Below are 21,150 nucleotides of genomic sequence, written 5' to 3'. Positions count from 1 at the left end.
TGTCCACCCACGTATCCACCTGCTTCCAAGAAATGCATCCACTTTCAAGGATATAAATGAGACTGTCTGTTTATATAGAAACGACAACCCTGTCCACCAATGATTTAACCAGTGGTAAGCTCCTAAATGAAACTACACAGATTCTCTCTCCCAAGAATCTAATCACCCAAACTAATAAAACAGTACGGTATTTTCTTATGATGTAAGTATTTCTTTATGGCAGATGAGTAATACAGTTAAATTATACAAATTACTTACCTAATGTGCATCTAAGCTGAGGCTGAAGCCTAATGAAAATTTCATCTCTGACTTCATTCAGACAGGACTCTATCTTTGCAAGTATTTCTGAAGTAAGTTTTTTACAATCTCCATCTAAAAATGAAATAGATTATCAATTTCTTATCAATCTGTCTTTCCACAGAAAATTAAGACATTAGCAAGAATGAAAGTTAGTCAAAAAATTTAGCAGAGACAAAATGAAAACCACAAAATTTCCTTAATTCTTACTCCTCTCTCTGTGCTATACCATCCATTGCCCTAATAGTCCCTCAGCCCAGTATCATCAGTCCCAACTGCAGGAGCCAGTATCACTGTGCTTGACTAAAGCTCAGTAAAAGCCTTTCTCATCCAAATAATCACAGGCCTAGCAAGAGAGCAATGCTTTCAGATATTCTCTGAAACAGCTGAAGCTATGTCTTTACATGTGATTTACTAGAGACAACATCTACTCATTTATTTCTATTACTTCACATGAATTTGCTTCATTAAAAACTTGGCAGGCTAGTTACTACACTCCACCTGAATCAGAGTTTTACTAACAATTCTCCTAGTGCTGGATAATTAAGTTGTTTCTTTTTTCACTCTTATAAATACTATCATGACAAATATCTTTTGGACACATACCCATCCATGTTTTTCTTCATTTCTTTAGGATTAAAGTCCTCAAAATAGAATTATTATATCAGAAAACCAGCCCCCATATGTATCTTACTCTAGTAATTCTCTCTCTCTCTTTTTTTTTTTTTAAAGATTTTACTTATTTGTTTGATAGAGATCACAAATAGGCAGAGAGACAGGCAGAGAGAGAGGAGGAAGCAGTCTCCCTGCTGAGCAAAGAGCCCACTGCCGGGCTCCATACCAGGACCTCGAGACCATGACCTGAGCCAAAGGCAACGGCTTCACCCACTGAGCCACCCAGGCGCCCCATGACTCTAGTTATTCTTAAGCTACAAAAGATTTCACCAAAATCTCTTACAAATAATTCATATAGCCTGATCATACTGCTGATATGTTTTACTATGAAAATATCTGGATTCTCCTGTAATATGAAGCAATAACCAGAATTTTTCTTTAACCACGCCAAGAAAAAAAAAAAAACTTAAAATTAAAAGTCAACTTACTAAATGCAATTACAACCACATTATAAAAAATATAATTATTTAAAAATTAGTATGATAGAATATGTAATATGGGTGAAATAAAGAGAATTAAGAGTACACTTACTGAGTAACATATGAACTGCTGAAACATTTCAATTTCAATTATGGTTCTATTAAAAAATAAAATAAAATGGCTATGCTTTATAAAAAATATAATTAAAATTAATTCAACATTCAAGTCAAAATTTGAACATGAAATATATTCTTCTGTAATCATCAACTGAACTGTCACCTAACTCAGTATTGGGTTCCTATAATTACAGAGTACAAGAATACAGTGAAGAAAAGGCAAAAACAAAAATGCTTTAAAAAAAAAAGAATTTAAAATTTGCAAAAAATTCAATCTCAAAGAAATTCAAGTTAAAACAGTATTTCTTATCTAACAAAATTATAACTTTTAAAATGTTTATACTCAAAAGATGATCTGAGTGCTCTGGGATGTTTTCTTCTACATATGAAAATGATGATCTAACTCTTCAGGAAAGCCACTTACAAAGACTCATTATATTCAAATTTTAATATCCCTTCTAAGATATAATTGGCAATGGATGGATTCAAAGGATATATGGACTGTCATGGTGTTTATTCATAAATGTAAAAATAATAAGCAGCCTGAATGGTCAACAATGGGGAAAAATGTGTAAGAATTATATAAAACACAGCATGACCAAAGACAAGTGGAATAAAGGTGAGGATTCTTATACTACCAGACAGCAATAACCCTGGTAATTAAAATAGTGTGGTGCTGACACAGAGACAGATAAAGTGACCAAAAAAACAAAACTCAGAGTTAAAGAACAGCTGCACACATATATGGAAGACTATGTAACAAAGGTGGCCTGACAGATCAGTTGAAGAAAATGTGGAGTTAGGAGCTAGGAAAAACTGGCTAGGTAATGGGGGAAAAAGGGGATGATTATCACACACAAAAATTAACTTGGGCTGAATTAAAATTCGTGTCAGCAACAAATCTTTTTGAGTTTTCAGTGAAAATATGAATTCTGATCTTGGAAAAGGAAAGATTACTTTTAAATGTTAGAAGTATTACTAGCTACAAAAGGAAAGATTAGCAATTTCTGTACATCAAAAGTTATCTTTAAAAAAGTAAATACACAAGATACAATTTAGCAACACACGTGACATAAAGATAGCAACAAACACAAAGAAGCTCAAATAAGGTAAGACACCAACAGACATTTCACAAAAGAGAAAACATGATCAATTCATGTTTGAAGAGCTGTCCAACCTCTTTAAAATTTGAGAAAGGCAGAGAGGTGGGTGGGGGACAGGTTAAATAGGTGAGGAGACTAGGGAGTACACTTGTGAGGAGTAGCAGGTGCTGTATGAACTGCTGAATCACTATACTGTATACACCTGAACCTATTGTTAACTCTGTGTTAACTGAATTAATATAAAAACAAAATAAAGTAAAATAAAATAAAATAAAATTTGGGAAAGGCAAATCAAGACCATAAACCATTTTACATCATTCAAAAAGCAAAATTGTCCAAGTGTGAAAATAACCAAGGGAGAATATATCAGGAAGATCTCTCACATATTGTTAATTGGAGTAGTGATGGTATCTTGTAAATCTGAACTTAGAGCCTATGATTTACGATATATTTATCTGAGAGAGGGCGGAGCAGCGCACACGCACGTAAATGGAGGGGGGGGAGTGGGAGAGAAAAATCTCAAGCATACTCTGTGCTGAATGTGGACCCTGACACAAAGCTTCATTCTATGACCCTGAGACGACAACCTGCGCCAAAATCAAGTTCAACGCTTAACTGACTGAGCCACCCAGATGCCCCAGAATCTATTATTTGATTCCATTTCTATGGTATACCCAAGAGAAACTCTTAATTTGAGCCCAGGAATAGTCACACTACACTATTTATAATGAAAAAAACCAACTCAATGATAGGTAAATAAAAATACTGATACATTTACAAAATGGACATCTTTAGCAATGAAAAATAATGAACCACCAATACAAGCAGCTTCATAGATCAATCTTTATAAAAAGAAAATAGAACGGGGCACCTGGATGGCTCAGTCAGTTAAGCAGCTCAGGTTCATGATCATGTAGGTCCTTAAGCCCTATGTCAGGCTCAGGGAGTTTGCTTCTCCCTTTCCCTCTGCTATTCCCCCTGCTTAGTCTCTCTAATAAATAAATAAATCTTTAAAAAAAAAAAAAAAAGGAACGAAGAAAAGGTCCCAGAAGACATTCTGTACAATATCCTTTTTACTAAGTTCAAAACAAACTAAAGTAGGATTATATTGTTTAGTAATACATATGCAAAACAAACAATTTCAAAAAAGAAGAAATGATAAAACACATTTCAGGTTAATAATTACCTTTGGCAGGAGAAATGGGAGACGGGATGGGGAGGAACACTTAAGCAGATTAAGTTATTGGAAATATTTTAATTATTTTGGGTTGGGAGGTGGATTCATAGGTATCCCATTTTCTTTTTTTCTTTTGGTATCCCATTTTCTAAGAAAAAAATTATATATATCCCTCATTGTGAATCAAGATTTTTGGGAAGTTGCAGTATAATGAGTTATTTGTGTCTATATATTTTCCACATGTTATGAGACAAAACTGTTCAACTTTTTTTTTTAAGATTTTACTTACTTGTCAGAGAGAGCACGCACACACAGGCACGCGGAGTGGCAAGCAAAGGGAGAAGCAGTCTCACTGCTGAGCAAGGAGCATGATGTGGGCCTCAATTCCAGGACCCACGGATCAAGAACTGAGCCAGCAGACACTTAACCGACTGAGCCACCCCAGCATGCCTAAACATTAACTTCTTTATAAGTAAGAGAAATAAATTATTACCAACCTTTAATTCCATCCAACTGATTGGTGTGCAGAAGTTTATTGGCTTGATCATACTTCATAAACAACTGCCAGAACACAGAGTTCGCATTAGAGCATAGGCCAGTCACAGTATTTTTTAACCCTTCCAAGTGCACCAATGCTGACAGAATACAATCTAACCAACAGAGAGCATTAGCATTTTTCCACTGGACACATAAAGACTGGCAAAGTGATGTACATTTGCTCTCCAATGCCATTTCCAGTTCAGATGCGCATCCTTCATTCTGAGGAGAAATCCCTCCAGTTTCAGAAACATCAACTGTAGCAGGATATTCTTCAGCAGCCATGTCAATACCAGCCTCCAAAATCTCATTCTGTTCGAAGGAATCAGCTGTCCTAACTGGGTTCGGTAGACCACTGTGTGGTAAATCAGGTAAGTGAGACGGGGTTTCATCGTATGCTTCTCCATCATGTTTGCTGTTCAAAACTTGTTCACCAACGACATGATTTTTAGTCTTTTTGGTATTTGCTAAAGGAGGTGAATTTTGACAGTTGGTTTCCAAGAACTTCCTTTTTTGAGGCTTATTTGTCGTATGACAATCTTCCAAATCAGGAGAAATTAAGTTACTAAGTGATTTAGAGCCCAAAGGATAGATGCACTAGGAAGAAAAAAGAAAATGATAAAAACTACAAAATATTCAAATAAAGCTCAAGTTTTATATTACAATTTCTATGTCATGAAAAATACATAAAAAATTTTAGCATCAGTACAACTGTACCAATCTAAATTTAAAGGAACTAGAAATAAACCACTATTAAATCAAAATTTTGGCCCCCCAAAGTATAATTTTCCCCAGTTAATTTGAACAATCGAGGGTTTAATCAGATCCACACTAGAGGTAGCTGACAAGGAAAACATACATTCTTCTGTTTTAATAAAAACCTAATGTTGAGTGAGTTAACAAATTTCAACAATTTAAAGAAACATTCTATTATAAGTGTTATTCGTTTGGGGACAGGTATACTGTATAACATTAAAAACCAAAAAAGTATTTTCATTTTCGGGGTGAAGCATTTTCAAATAAAAAAAATATGCATTAGTAATTTGTGTTTAATTTTAAAACTGAGTATTAACCTGAGAGCACGTAAGTGTTACCAATTTTACATCCTTACTGGATCTAAGAGTCAAACTGGCTGAATTTTAACAACTTCATCAAATCTTATTATGTATTAAAACAACTTCAGCCAAATATCACAAGTGTACACAAATGACCAAAATAATCAATTTTCCCCAAGTTTGAAACATAGGAAAATATTTTAAAAAACAAATCTAATATACTATGTGTCCTCATTTAAAATAAATGCCTACTTCTACACAAACATGGTAACTGCTACTTTGATGGCCTCTTATGAACTAAAGTACTACCCCTCCTGCTACTCATGTCCTGGTAGTGTCAGTCCTGTGCTGCACCACTCTTGGCTTAGCCACGGGACCAGCTATGATGGGATGCTCACAAGCACAATGCATGTGGAATCCTGATAAGCACAGGCGCATTAGGCTAGTTTTTTGGAGCCTTCCTTCTGGAACACTCCTTGAAGGTCCCATCCATTATACTGTGAGGAGCCCAATCAGCCTCACGGAGAGACCCTCATGGAAAAGAACTGAGATCCTGGCCGACTGCCTGAGCAGAGTTCCCAGTTTGTAGCTAGCACCAACTGCCAGCTATGCGGACATTTTGGGCTTCCTGGCTGACAGCAGGTGATATATAAGAACTACCTGCACAACCCACAGAATCATGAGGAATACTAAGTCAAGCCATTAAGCTTTTTTTAGTCACTAGGTTGTAAGCAACAGATACTGAAATGCACTAAGTCCTCTTTACAAGTACAGCTTCTTCTATACAAATGAACACTATGCTCGTAATATTGTACTTATGATATTCTTTAGTTTAATAGATAGTTCTGGATTCTTCTGTTACCAACTAGGAATGCACTCACCAATAACAACTTGACCCTCAACTTTATACCCTGAGATTATTTCCTAAATCCTACCAATGTCAGAAAATAGAGGACACTTTAAAACAGCAATAATTTTGTATTCATAGTCATAGACAGGTATATACTCCAAAAATATGAAAGCATGACCTCAAAGAGATATTTGCACACCCGTATCCACTGCAACATAATTCACAACACCCCAGAGGTGAAAGCAACCTGAATATCCATGAATGGACGAATGGATAAAGAAAATATGGTATATACATACAATGAAATATTATTCAGCTTTAAAAAGTAGGAAATCTGTTCCGTATAAACTAAATAAAATAGGTTAGTCACAAAAAGGAAATATGGTATGACTCTACTTATATGAGGTACCTAGAGTAGTCAAATTCATAGAGACCAAAAGTAGAATGGTGGTTCCAAAGCATGGGCGAAGGGGGAAAACAGCTGTTATTCAGTGGGTACAAAATTTGAGTTTTTCATGATGAAAAGTTCAAGAGGTCTGTTGCATAATAATGTGAATACACCTAACACACCGAACTGTACTTACAAATGATTAATATGGTGAATGTCATGCCCCCTTTTTTTTTTACAATTAAAAACTTTTTAAAAAACAGAAACATAAAAAAGCTTTACTGATCTCAGAGTCAAGATCATGATGCGCATATCCTACCAGCACCCCTACTTAATTAAAATCAATAAACAATAATGGGCCCTGGAGCTGCAAAATTTAGTGGTCTAGATGGTTTTCTCCTACATTATTTGCAGATGTCTGAACTAACCTTTCTATCGATAATTTGTGCTCCAGTCATAGGGCCAGTTTAAAGTACAATTTGTCCTTGTCCCATTTTATCCCTCTTATAACTCAGTGCTTTCAGATTTTTATCTCTTCATACCTCGACTTTAGTTTCCACTTTATATTTATAATGAACATGCCATTTCTGTTACTTGAAGTTTAGCTTATCTTTAAAAAAAGGAAAATCATAAATGATACTACATAGAGTATTAATTTTTCCATCTAGCCCAACCATGCAAGAGCATTTAAAATCTTAGGCTGAAAAAATTTAATGCTCCCTCTTTCACTGATTTTTTTGAGCAGCTTAAATACATTCCTGTTTTCCTAAAAAGCAGAAAAAGGAAAACACTGCACATTACCTTGTATTTGGAAAATTATCTATAAGGTATGCCAAAATCAAACTATAAAAATACTTACAAAAAATAAATAGTTGACATTCATTTTATAAATGAAGAAAACGAGGAAAATGAATGTTTTCTCTGACGACTTAACTAAAGACTTAAGAGCCTTATAAATTTCATGCTTAAAAAAAAAAAAAACCTAAGTAAATGTTTCAATAAAAGACAATGGAATACTCAAGAAAAAAAAAAGAGAGAGAGAGATAAAACTCCCTACAGTTTGAAAAAACTTGAATTTCAATTTATTAATTTGGAAGCAGAATTTGAATCTTAGTGCTTTTTTCAAATCAAGAAACTTCTGATTATGAAGTAATTATGTGATTCTTTGCAATTTGGCAAGTGAAAGCAGAATGTTCAGTAGACTTAAAATTTTATAATAAAAATATTAACAAATTAACAAACTGATTCAAAGGTCTTAAAGACCAGGGATCAGCAAACTTTACCTGTAAAAGGCCAGATAAGTGGGCTAGTCCAGGTCTCTGTTGTAACTACTTAAGTCTGCCACTATAATACAAAAGCAGTCATTGACAATGCAAAAATGATTATGTATGGCTACATTCTAATAACACTTTTTTTGGATACTGAAATTTGAAATTCATGTAATTTTAATATATTACAAAATAGCATTCTTTTCATTTTTGCCTAGTAATTTAAAATTTTAACTAACAGGGTGCCTGGCTCAGTCATCAAGCTTCTGTCTTCAGCTCAGGTCATAATCCCAGGGTGCTGAAATCCAGCCACACATCAGGCTCTCTGCTCAGCAGGAGGCCTGCTTCTTCCTCTCCCACTTCCCCCAGCTTGTGCTCCCTCTCTTGCTGTCTCTGTCAAATAAATAAAATCTTAAAAAATAAATAATCAAATAAAAACATAACTATTGTTCTCAGGCTGTGAGTGTCAGAGTTTGCTGACTCCTGGTGTAAACCAATCTACTTCATAAAATACATGGGGTTCTTACTGAATAGAACACTTCCTAAAAATTAGATAAAAAATCACAGTACTTTTTTTTTAATCTGCAAGCATATACTTAAAATTCTTGGTTATTTATTTTTTTCCTCATCACTTAAAAAAAAAAATGCTTCCAAAACTAAAAATGCAAATAATACCTCTAACTTTAATAGCTAAAAGCTAATGTCCTAAGGACAGAGACTTCTTTATTATGGCAGTCCATGGTGAAAAAACTCTACTGAAATACTATACATTGCTTGGAAGAGGGGAAAATATAATGTGTTTTTTTTTTTTTCCCTAGAAAGATTTCTCTTTCCTATGGTTACCATTCTACAACTTTGGTTTGAGCTAATGAGTAACACCCTATACAGTCCGCTGTTAGGATAAGCTGTTAAAACATCCTAACATCAAGCCCTCTAGCTGTTGGAGAGAGCCCACTGCCTGCTTCAAGGGTAACTCTTCAGCAATTCTGTGACACTTTCTCCCTCTACACTGGATATAATCAGCGTACAAACATGCTGTTATTTTTTCCAACTTAAAAATTTCCTCCTCCAGGTACCACCTCACATCTGTATTTGTCAGTTCTTCCTCTCTAATTTTCTGTAACTCACTCCAACCAAGCTTTCCTTCATCACTAACACTTTAGCCAAAATATTCTCATCAAGGTTCTCAACGACACTCACAACACTCTTCCCAGTGGTGAACTGAGTCGTCATTCTCCTTGAGCTGAAAGTAAATAATTTGACTTACAGAACAAAATACTCTTCCCTTTCTGGGTATATTCCTACCTCACTGTCCAATTCTTCTCTTACTCCTTTCCTGGTTCCACTTCATCTCCCCAATCTCTTAATGAAGGAGTGTAACAGGGCTTGGTCCTTGGATTGCCACCAATACTTTTAGATAAACTTATCCCCTTTCATGGTTCAATTATCTACATGCTGATGACTCCCAAATTACCTCTCTCTAACCTCACTCTCTACCTAATACCAGACACATAGATCCAACCACTTATTCCATATACCCTCAAGTACCAGATGGCTGTCTCAAGCTTGACTGGTCCTGGCCTATCTTCCCCCCAAATCTTCCTCTTCCCAAAGTCTTTCTCATCTTAGTAAAAGGCAACGCCACTCTTCCAATTATGCAAGCCAAAAATCTGGAAATCATTCTTGATTCCCTGCTCTCCTACTTTGCATCCCAATCTTTCAGCAAATCCTCTTTGGCTCTACTTCCAAATTACATAGATAATTCAACCACATCTTATCACCTTAGCCACTATTTGCTCCCCAAGGAATATTCTAAGTGTCTTTCAACTAGTCAGCCTACTTCAGGTCCTGCCCATCATATATATTTTCAAGAGAGAAGCCACAGTGAACCTTTTAACATTTAAATCAGAATATGAATCTCCCTGCTATGGCTCTTCATTTCAGCCACAGTAAAAGCCAATGACTTTACAATAGCCTCTTAAACTCTACTTGGTCCAGACCCCTCCCCCATTATTTTTCTAACCCATCTTCTATTACTCCACTTTACTTAACTCAGATCCAGCTCTGCTAGTTTCCTTGCAGTAGAACAAACACGCACAGAACCTTTACTGGCTCAGGGCCTTGTACCTGCTACTCTCCCTGCCTGGAATGCTTGTCTATCTGAAATTCAAATGGCTTGTTTTTCATCTCTTTCAGGTTTCTGTTCAAATGTCACTTTCTCAATGAAGAGATCCCCTTCACCACTCCATTTAAAACTGCTAACTACCCACTCCCTAACACTCCAGTCCCTGGGCTTTATTTTTCATTACCTCATACACAAAAAAATGTAACTTCCTTACTGATTTTTCCTCCCTCTAGAACATACCCATCTTTAAAAAAAAAAAAAAAAAAAAAAGATTTTATTTATTTATTTGGCAGAGAGAGAGAAAGCACACATACAAGCACAAATACAAGCAGGAAGGAGTAGCAGGCAGAGGGAAAGGGAGAAGCAGGCTCCCGACTGAGCAGAGAGGTGGACCTGGAACTCCATCTCAGGACCATGCCTAAGCCTAAGGCACATACTTAACTAACTGAGCCACCCAGGTGTTCCCATAACCACCTTCTTGAGGATAAGGTATTTTTTACTTTATACATCCTAGCCTTTGGAACATTGCCAACATGGTGACACTCAAAAAAAAAAAAAATTTATTGAACAAATTCAAAAAGACACTTATTTCTATTTGCAGGAAGCCTGGGATTTTCTTCAAGTTACACTCAGGATAAGTATTTATCACTATCAGTGTTCATTTAGTTTAGTATTTTGCAAACCGGGCCAATCATCAGACTCATCCCTAAGAGTTACAAGACTATATAATTCTGGGTTAAGTCTACTGAACTGGCATCTGAGGGTGATACCCAAACATATTTTAAAATTACTCCACGTGATTCTGATGAACTGCGAGTTTACTTGGAATGAAACATACCTGAAATTACAAGACTATATTCCAATTACAGTTCTGCAAAATTTAGGAAGATCTTATGATCCTCAACTCTGATTTCTTATTCATAATGGAAATATCTACTTCGCAAAGTTTTGAGAACTAAACATACATATAAAAGTTTCATAAACTGTCAAATAAAATAAAATGGGGAGTACTATGAAGTTTAATGAGCTCCTATATAAAAGTTGTGCCACTGTGGGTGCTTGGGTGGCTCCGTCAGTTAAGTGACTTCAGGTTAGGTCATAATGTTGGGTTCCTGGAATCTGAGCCCAGAGTAGGGACTCCCTGATCAGCAGGGAGTCCACTCCCCGCCCCACCAACTTGTGCTCTCTCTTGCACATGCATACTCTCTCTCACTCTCAAAATTTTTTTTATAATTTGTAGCACTGGATACACTGGATATTTACATTCTTAAGTATATAATATTTGGAGATTAATAACTTTTCCAGTAAGTTCCAAAGTTTATAAATCAAAGTGATGAAAGGATAACCACTAAATACCAACAACTAACAAGGACCCCAACAAGGTTAAAAAAAATCCATCTTGAAATGTATTTTCTCTTCTCACAAGTCTAATAAAAACAAGTATCTTCATGCAATAATTCAGGGAAAATAACAAAATACTTAGAACTGTATACTAGACAGATCTAGACACTCTGGTTATCTATGTATTGAAAATGTACAGACTAAAAAATACACAGTGAGTACAAATTTAAACACTGAAGAAAAAAGCAAAAAGCTAAAACCTTAATACTATCTAAGATGAATACTTTACCTGCAGATCCTCACACAAAAAGATAGATTCTTGGAAACTAATTCGGTAAGTCTTTAAGGCTTTTAACTTTCCCTTCTCTCTACAAGCAGGGCAATACCCATCTGACGGGACTTTAGCTGAATCATAATTCTAAAAAAGAAATAAAGTAAATTAAAATATAGACATTCCTAGGTTGTATCAAATTACAAAAAGTTATATGGAAAAGTAACCCAGAAAAAAAATACAATTTTCACCTGCAAGTGTCCTGGCTAGATATTTTAAACATGGCAAATAAAAGAAATGCATATATGCTTTAAATACAACTATTATTCCAAAAAGAATATATTACAGTTTTAAATATTAACTTTTACGTTTAAAAAATAGCATCAGTTTTATTTGCAAGGAAAAAAGTAATGTCAGCTGCCAGGGAAAATATATGTTTCATATTTTCAGAGAATAAACCACAAGGTCTATGTTTTATTTCTACTTTCACATATCAATAAAACACAGAGAGGTAAATACATTAAAATAATCTTTCGCCATTGCTGTAAGATTTCCGTGGAAGATATAGTTTTTTAAAAGTTAATTGGTAAAATTAAAACCGAATTTCAGTCTCAAAAAAGGAGGAAAAAACCAACTTTGCACTGAGGCAAAAAATAAGTTCACTAACTTTTCCCAAATACCCCACCATGTGGAGTGAAGATATCCCTATATCAGTCCCTGGTCCAATCACTGGCAAACCATTTCCAATCTTCGGGGAATCCATCATTCCGAGTCATTGGCTAATTTATGTCACTTGAAACATGTCAATATCACTAAGGATTTTTCAATGAACCCTGGAAAAAAAAAAGTCAATAGACAATTAAATAAAAGTCCTATTTACTTAGCAAAAGAGCTATGCTATCTTATAAGATGCATATATATTAAGTATGTTTTGAAACTGTATGTCCCAAAATAAACATATTCTAAAATTTTAAGCTTGAAGCAAAAACAAATTACCTATATTTACTTATAATCCTAGTAAATTTGTTGGAAGAGGGCAAATTGGCAACAAGACCAAGTTTGACTCATTCATAAGCAAATCAATTAAAACTTGTAATAGAAATAAGCTATTATTTAAATAACAAATTATACTGACCAGAGTTTAAAAACCTAGGTTTTTAGGGTCTATGCATAATCTGAAACAAGCATGTCAGCATCATTCTAAGAATACATTGTACAGACGCCAGATCTATTATGCCATCGCTTGACAGTGACAAAAGAACCCAATACATTTTTTACTGCTTGACCACCAAGGCCATCAAGAGAATTATGCTATTTTTTAAAAATTCCCAACAATATGCTGCTATTTTATAATACACTATATCACACAAAAATATAAACACTATCTTAGTACAAATTACACATGTAACAAGCTTGTTTTGAGTTTAAGTCCATAGAACAGAATCATATTCAGTAAAGTTAAAATTATAACTCTGGAGCTCAGTACAAGGGAAAATTAATTATTAAGAGTAGTTTAGATATGGATTTAAAATACAGGGAAACCAGATACAAAAGACCTTAAAGCAGAGTAAATCACCACTTAGTAGGGATGCTGTAAAATAACTTCAAGCAAAAGTCTTTCCCGAATCTATGAATCTCTAGGACAACCACCTCCTGGGAAACTGTGGCTTACAGGTTCACTTTAAAAACCAGTTATGCTATTCCATTCTAGATGTATAAACTTTACACATCTTTTAACCCATGAAATAATTTCAAAAATAAAAATGCTTCTAAGAAAAGTGTAAGTGAATCTCAAAGTCCTGAAGAATTATTGCTAAGGCAGGATTTCTGAACTGCAGACATTTTGGACCGGACAATTCGTTTTGAGGACTTCTTGCACACTGTAGGATGTTTAGCAGCATCGCTGACTTCTACCTACTAGACAGTGAGTGAGTACCAAGGGCACAACCCAGCCGTGAGAACCAAAAGTCTCCAGACATTGCCAAGTGACCAGGGGAAGCAAAACAGCCTCACTGAGAACCACTGCTTTTTGCCTTTTTTTTGACAAAAATAAGCCTGATAAGTTTTCCTTCTTCAGCTCCTCAAAGACAACACCGAATTTCTTATTTTGGGCTGGCTCTATTTATAATATACTTACAAAAGAGAACTACACAGGAAAGAGTCAAACTGCTTATGGTTCCAGAGTAGCTAAAAGCATGGGCTTTACAACTGCACATGTGGGTTCAGACATTTTTAACACTGCTTTGTACTAAGAATTAAATACAACAATACATGTAAAATGCTTAGCACCTGAGCAGACAGTAAATTTTAACTACTACTCATTCAGTGCTAATTTTATACTTCACTCTATGTACACAATAGGCTGCACATCTTGTATTACTCTGCAGTATTCTCAAAAGAAAAACTGGTGCCCTATATAACCTGAGTAAGATGTTTTTGATGACAATTTCCATCCGCGGGGGGGGGGGGGGGGGGTCTAAAAAACTTTCTTGGCCTGGTTTTTTTTTTTTTCTCTTTCTATTATGTAAGTAAAACATAAGCCTTCAAATCTGCCCCTGATCCTGATCCCAGCAGCCAACATTTCAGTGGGAAAAGCAGATAGGTTGGTGATGGAAATTCAAATATGCAAAACCCCACAAAAGAAAATTCATTAAAAAAAAATACCAGAGGGGAGCTATCCAGGTCTTTCAAAAAACAATTAACTTTGTTTTCTATACAAACCCTGGGGTGATTCTTACAATTTGCCTTCAACGCTCATCTTCATTGTTCTCCCTACCCACAGAACCTGCTCCTTTTTATTGTATCTGACCTATATTTTGGTGTCTTCATCTTTCCAAACACACACCCAAGAAAATTTGAGTGGTCCTCGAAATTTTCCCTTCCCACTTCTTCATGCAGTAAAAGTCACCAAATTCTGTGGACAGTTCTTTGGAAGCCTCAAATCCCCACCTCTCCATCCCTTCTCAATTCTGTAACACTGCCGAAGTGACGCTTGTCCAAAATGAGTTTTAAGCTGAGACAGCTCAGCCTTAAAATCACCTGTTTACTCTAACCGGATTACAGGAAAGTCCCAACACCTCAGTACGGACCTGAAAGTAGTGTATGACCTGAAGCTCACTATACTTGAGACCAACCTGGCTTTCCAATCGTACCCTCCTCTACTCCACTTCACCCTCAGCACCTTTCTTCTGACGCCCTCTTTTCAGTACTTCTGGGAGTCACTGATACTCCCGGACCCCGAATGTGATTTACTTAGCCCCACACGAACGCAGTTACAGCACAATGAATGTGTAAAGGTTGCCCTGGGAATGACGAAAAATACGCTGTTAAGCTTGTTTCACAGTCCCGCATGCACGGTGGGGAAACCCACAGAACCAGCAGCTCCGAGAAGAGCCTTAAACCCATTTTGAGTTTGCCCTCCAAGACCAAGGGGGCTCAGCACATGAATTACCAAAGGTACGACCAGAGCGAACTTAAAGCCGAGGAATGGGGCGGCTTTGGGTGCCCGGCTCTGCCTGGTTCCAAACCCAGCCCTCCAGAATCACAGACGCACAGGACGGACCAAGACATCTCAGGTTGAAAACCCGAGGTGCTGCAGGACTCCGTTAACCCTCTCCACCTCCGAGCTCTTTAGAAGAGCGAAAAACAAACGACTCTGGTTTCTCTTCAGTATTTACCTCTCTGAACCAAAACGAATGAGTAACCCTATCTCCACACCTCAATCACCAAGCCTCCCGCCCGAGCCCAGTCCCAGCCCCCCTTCCTCTCCCAGCACAGTCCACCTTTCTGCGCACCGACTATCCCAACAGCAGTGTCTTTTCCCCCAGCGCAGTCCGCCTTCCCGATTTCAGGAGCCAGAGAAAACGACACTCTCTTCTCCCTTACCTGCCGCGTGCACTCCCCTTGCTCGCACCGGGTCGCTCCGAACTCCTGTTCCAGATTGGGTCCACACACCACCGTGCAACGTTCAACCCACGTTCCCCTCGACCCGCTCCTCCCCCACCGGCCTCTCCGCTGGAAAAGCAGCTTCCGGTTTGGGTCCGCAGCAAAAGAGTTCCCCTTCCTGCTCCGCGCGGAGCCTGAAAGTACGTCAACGTGGTGGGGAAGGCGAGAACCAGAGCACTTCCGGACGGCCTCTGCAGAGGCGTGGCTGTCCGCCCGGAGTCGCAGCCGCAGTTTCAGCAGCGGCGACGGCTAGGGGCGGGGCCGGTGGCTGCCGAGCCCGGCATCTGTGAGTGGCTGGGTTTGGGGAGGCGACGTTTCTGGAAGCTGCTGGAAAGCGCTCGAGTGGCGGAGGTGACGCCGACGGGCAGGGGGTGGGGCGTGATTAAACTAGTGCGCGTCCGGCAGCGGAGGGATTAGGCTGAGGGAAGAGACTGGCTTGCGCAGCCTTGCGCCCTGGCCCGCGGGATCCCGGGTCGGAAGTTGACGCGGCGGAGAGTGACCTGGGCGGGTGGGTGAGGGAAGGGCTCAGTGGCCTGCACAGGCGGAGGATGCAATGGAGCCTGTCGGACGGAGCGTCTCTGCAGCGCTGCGGCTTCCACGACGATTGTGGGTCGCGCAAGGCCCCGTAGTCCGCTCTTTTAAAGCCTCGGTGAGAGCCGAGCAGTCACAGAGTGTGTGTTCACAAAGGGTCACCACACGCGGAGCTGCCCCCCTCCCTGTCTCCCTAAACCCCATCTTCGAGGCCAGGGGCTTTTCTGCCAGGATTCGGGGGGTGTTTCTCCTCCTTCCTTCCCTCCCTCCCAGATCTTCTCACGGTAAGGGGAGTAGCCAAAGCGCAGGGACTTTGCTATCCACGAGCCGTTCTAAGCAGTCAGCAGCCGATCTGTCCCTGCTGCGCTCGTTTCAGCTGCCCTGCCTCGCTTTAACTTCAGAGAAAAGGGGGAGTTCTCATTTAGTTGATAAGTTTAAGGCTCTGCTTGCTTAGGGAGGTCTTGGGGTTGAAGGGACACCGTGACCGCGTGCGCTATTTCTGAGTTGCATTCTGAATCTTGGGGCAGCATAGTCTCGAAGTCCTTTTGGTCGATTGGTTCTATGTCCTAGACTAATAATATGTAGTTTCGGACCATTTCTTTTTGCAGAGTAACCACCGTTGGCATTTTGGGCTGTGGGGTATTTTTAGTCGTCTCAAAGTCTGTAACTATATTCTGGAATAATGCTGGTGATTTTGATAGGGCGGTATAGAGGAAACAAGTCCCATATACCAAAAAATTCCTCAGTAAAAGATTTTAGTTTTACTTAAGGATACGTATAGCCGAGAAATCCAATAGTGAGTTTATTTTGTTCTCCAGACTGGAAACCAGGCTGGTTAATGTTTGTTTACCGGTTTTTGTTGTACTCGATTATTAATATACTGGTTTATTTGTTGTAAGATCTAACTAGTTAAGTTTTTTCTTTTTAAATGAATTATGAAAATGCGAGAACCTAGTATTTCCACCTTGAAATAATAGCCAAACTCAGAGTTTTTCTTGTTCTTCGTTGCTATTTCCATTTTTTAGGATGGAATACACTAGATTTTTTTTTTTTTGTAATAAATGTTTGCTGCATTGTTAACTGCATAAATGGAACAAAATAATTGATTCAGTTAAAATTTTAAGATTGAAAAATCAGTATCGCCAAACTGAACTGTATCAATGAAACGTTGTTTGTAAAGTTGATTTACAGTCTTTTAGCGCAAATTTGATTTTTTTTTTGCCAGGAAGAAATATCTTAATAGTAACAAACAAAATGGATGTGGGACTTGGGTTGTGGAAAGCAAAGAGGATTTTAGTATATACTGTGTTTTGACTCCCCGCTATTCTTCCTTGTAAAAAGTAGAAAAAGTTCTGCAAGACTTTATAAGATAAAAAGAATGATGATTATATAGGAGAGTCGATTAGAAGAGGTTGACTAGAAAGTCTCCTTTCGTTTATATTAAAGTAACAGTCCCAAGTTGAAAAAATTCAATGCATTTATGTTTTTTCTTTAGCAATATATTTGGAATGCCTTTTTTTTTTTATTTACACTGGTCCCAGAAATAGGGCAATTACCTCACAGGAGAATTAAAGCAGTCTTGTCAGCAGTGTGGGACAGAAGTTTTATTTACCTGTTTTGAATTAAAAACTAACAATCTAATCAAAGGGAGCTTTTATTAGAACAGCTACAGTAGGAATATAATGTACAACTAGGATTTTCTGTCTGCCCGTCTTCTTTCCTTCCTTACCATGCTTACCTCCCTTTCCTCCCTTTCTTTCTTTCCTCTCTCCTTTCTTTCCCTTCTTTCTTCTTACAGTGTCAGGTTTTGTCCTGTCTGCTAGGTTGGATTCTGTAATCACAAGCCAAGTCTTCAGCCCAAACCTGGGATGTAAAAGCTGCCTGCTGTGATTGGTTGTTCTGATCTCATCAAAAAGATGAGAGCTAAAGTGACTAACCGTATTTTTAACAGCACCTTTGAGAGTACAGTCTATATAATCTCTCGTTTAATTCCAACATTCAGGAGGCTTTGCAAACCAAAAACTTTTTAAGCTTGGAGATAAAATGCATTTATTTGATAACAAAATATGACCTGAGCAAATGAGAAATTGTATATAATTTTTATCCCATATATTTTGCTGAAGAAATATTATGTTTGATTATGGGGTACTGCCGGTGGCCACTGGTATGGGAGGTGTTACATAATGGTTTGTGTACCTTGAAACATTTTTAAATTTCAAGAAATTATTACTTTTCTTTTTTGTTAAGATTTATTTATTTGTTAGAGCACAAAAGCTTACAAGCTGGGAGAGTGGCAGACAGGGGGAAAAGCAGGCTCTCCAGTGAGCAAGGAGCCTGATGCAGGGACTCCACCCCAGGGTTCTGGGATCAGGACCTGAGCTGAAGGCAGAGGATTAACCAAATGAGCCACCCACACATCACAAGAAATTACTATTTTTAAAACACATCCAGAATCTGGGTTTTGGTTAAGGAATGTGAACCTATATAAATATTTTTGGCAGTACACTTGTGCTAGGCATTTGCATATTTAGAAAATTAAAATAAGACACTTTAGTTCTTGCCCTCAGTGAATTCAGTTGAGATAGGTTAGGAAAAATACATTTATCATATTGTAATATGTGCAGTCACATATTTGTAAGTATGGCCACTTACCTCAGGAATTGAGGTTACTTCGTGCTTTAGACTTTTAAGCTTTAGACCGAACATGACAACCCATTATGTGCCTAAATTTGTTTGTGTTTTCCTCCCACAAAATGAGAAAATTGTATGCATAGAGTAGATATTGGAATGTCTGATTTCTAGTCCTCTTTTGCTGTGTGATCTTACATGAGTCACATAATTTTCAAGGCCTTGGCTTATAGATCTATAAAGTGAGAAGTTTGGAATAGATAGTCACAGTTTCAGTATTCTACCTGCAAATATTTTATCCTCAGAACTATGCCTACTTTTTGAAGTGTTTTCTATTAAGAACATGATCCTATATCATCTCAAGCCTTTTTATTGCCCATCTAAATTTTATGTTTTCCTTTTGGATTAGGTAATACATTCATATGCTTCAAAATTCAAAAGGTAAAAAAGAATATGCAGTGAAAAGTTTTACTTCTTTTCCTGCCTCTTAGCCAGCTTGCCTAGGAAGCCACCAATGCTAACAGATTCCTTGTATATTTCTCAAAAAAACTTTCGCATGTATATAAGCAAATACTACACATATTTTATTTTTTGCCTTTTTTCACATAGTTGGTACTATGCTGTTTATGTACCTTTTTTTTTTTTTTTTTCATTTATCTTGGAAGTTCTGTGTCATATAAGGTGGTTCTTTATTCATTTTTAGGGCAGCATAATATTCCATCATATGATCTATCACTTCATTAGTCCTCTTCTTTTGGACATTTAGATTTTTTTCTGGTCTTTATTAAAAAGCATTATACAATGAATAACTTGGTACATTCCTCATTTTCCATGTATGTGAATGTCTTTTCTGTAAACAGTGGCATAGCTCTATTGGGTTAGTGACATAATTGATAAAGCCATGTCATTTATATTTTTATGTTATTTAGTTAACAATAACAAAAAATTGATGGCTCAGGGTCTCAATACTATATTCCCAGGTTTCCATCAACTTTGACTTATGTGCTGTCTATGCCAGAATAGTATAGTGGTATAGTGGACTCAATACCCTATTTGATTCTAAAGTTAGCATACAAAATAAATCACTCATCTTAAGGGCTGTTTCTTTCTTTGAGCCATAGATGAAGCAAGTGGATTATGTGTAGAGATCTTGTCCTAAATGAACAAATAAGTGTATATGTAAGTTTATATAAATAAGCATGTAATGTTTAAACACTAAAATCCTGCAGCAGAGCATGATTTTCAACACGAGGCTTATAGGAATGGAGACTAATTGACGTAACAACGTACTTACGTTTTCAGCTCATTCTTGCTTCTGGGCATATATGCATTGACTTCTGTGTAAATTGATATTTTTCTGTTAAACTTCCTTGCCAGGCACACACAGTTACTTTATATGAGATGCAACTTTTATGTATTCCGACTTTACCACTAAGAAAACTAAACCTAAAAGTAAACAGTTGACCCGAATTTGCGTAACGAAGTGGCAGATCTGGGACTACAACCAATGTCTTCTAATTTCTAATGCAGGGCTTTTTCCAGTATAGCACATTCTCTCATAATTTCGCATGTAGCGATAGCAGTAGATCTGAGAACACCCAGTGGTTAAATACTGCTTTCAGTCCATCTTCTCTGCCTAGGCTCTAGAGCAGCCTAGAGTTCAGAAAGCAGCAGGGTGTTTTTCTGAAGACAAAAGAACATCTATAAGCAATTATTGAAGTAATTACACAACATGTTGATTAGCAATCAGGAAGACTCCAAATCAAAAAATTAAAGCTGATCTGGAGAAACACTCTTCTTTCCTAATGGGAACACAGTGTCATTTGGAGATCAATTTATCAGTCATAAGGACTGGGAGGAAATTGGGATTATTTAGAAACAGTCCGACATTCCCTAGAGTTCATGCCATTTTTAAATTTAGCCAGAAAATCTGAGCAGTCAGAAAAGGAGAAATGATAGAAACAACTGCAAAAGGATGATAAATAGAAGAATGGAGAATATACTGTCAAAACTGTATTCCCCTGAAGCTGGCCTTGTAGCATATAACCACTTCCCTTGCTTTATGACCTTAATTCTGGGGCTGTTCCCTTTTTCCTTGCGTAATTGACTCACCCTTCAAGTGTCAGCCTCAGTTTCTCATGTCAAGCTGTCCACCCTATCTGAGCAGCTCTCTGTCATCCCTACTCTTAATTCCTTAATTACCACCTTCTGTTTGTTTTCTTCATTGTGTGTGTGTGTGTGTTGTCTGTTTTAATAAGTTGTGAGCTCTCTGAGGGCAAGGACTACATCTGTGTTCCCTGTTACATATACATTATCTAATACATAGTACAAATTTGTTGATCAATAAACAGTCTTCATGGTTCCCAATTCATATATGGCTGACAAAACCTACTCTTAAGATGAAATGTTTTCAACAGTATATT

At 37.4% G+C, this 21,150-nt stretch overlaps 1 protein-coding gene and 1 long non-coding RNA gene across 7 annotated transcripts in view; one reads left to right on the top strand and one right to left on the bottom strand.

Annotated features, from left to right (window-relative positions):
* USPL1 (ubiquitin specific peptidase like 1) overlaps positions 1 to 15,624 on the bottom strand; it is a 33,839-nt gene extending 18,215 nt beyond the window's left edge. The window contains exons 1-5 of one of the 5 annotated variants that reach the window (XM_059377870.1): positions 15,509 to 15,624; positions 12,291 to 12,456; positions 11,642 to 11,770; positions 4,286 to 4,922; positions 259 to 372 (exon numbers count right to left, since the gene is read on the bottom strand). In XM_059377870.1, coding sequence (XP_059233853.1) covers positions 259 to 372; positions 4,286 to 4,922; positions 11,642 to 11,770; positions 12,291 to 12,389 — 979 coding nt within the window. In that variant the 5' untranslated portion in view covers positions 12,390 to 12,456; positions 15,509 to 15,624. The remainder of the gene's footprint in view (positions 1 to 258; positions 373 to 4,285; positions 4,923 to 11,641; positions 11,771 to 12,290; positions 12,457 to 15,508) is intronic. The other 4 variants (XM_059377868.1, XM_059377869.1, XM_059377871.1 and 1 more) reach the window with 4 other exon arrangements.
* Positions 15,625 to 16,091: 467 nt separating this feature from the next.
* Positions 16,092 to 21,150, top strand: part of LOC132002761 (uncharacterized) — a 65,216-nt gene continuing 60,157 nt past the window's right edge. For both annotated transcript variants that reach the window (XR_009400005.1, XR_009400004.1), the window contains exon 1: positions 16,092 to 16,383. This is a non-coding gene — a long non-coding RNA (uncharacterized LOC132002761). The remainder of the gene's footprint in view (positions 16,384 to 21,150) is intronic.

The sequence above is a fragment of the Mustela nigripes genome, chromosome 15 (genome assembly GCF_022355385.1).
Source record: "Mustela nigripes isolate SB6536 chromosome 15, MUSNIG.SB6536, whole genome shotgun sequence".
Classification (NCBI taxonomy): Eukaryota; Metazoa; Chordata; class Mammalia; order Carnivora; family Mustelidae; genus Mustela; species Mustela nigripes.
Note: the sequence above shows the minus strand (reverse complement) of the source record. Positions and strands in the feature narration are given on the sequence as shown.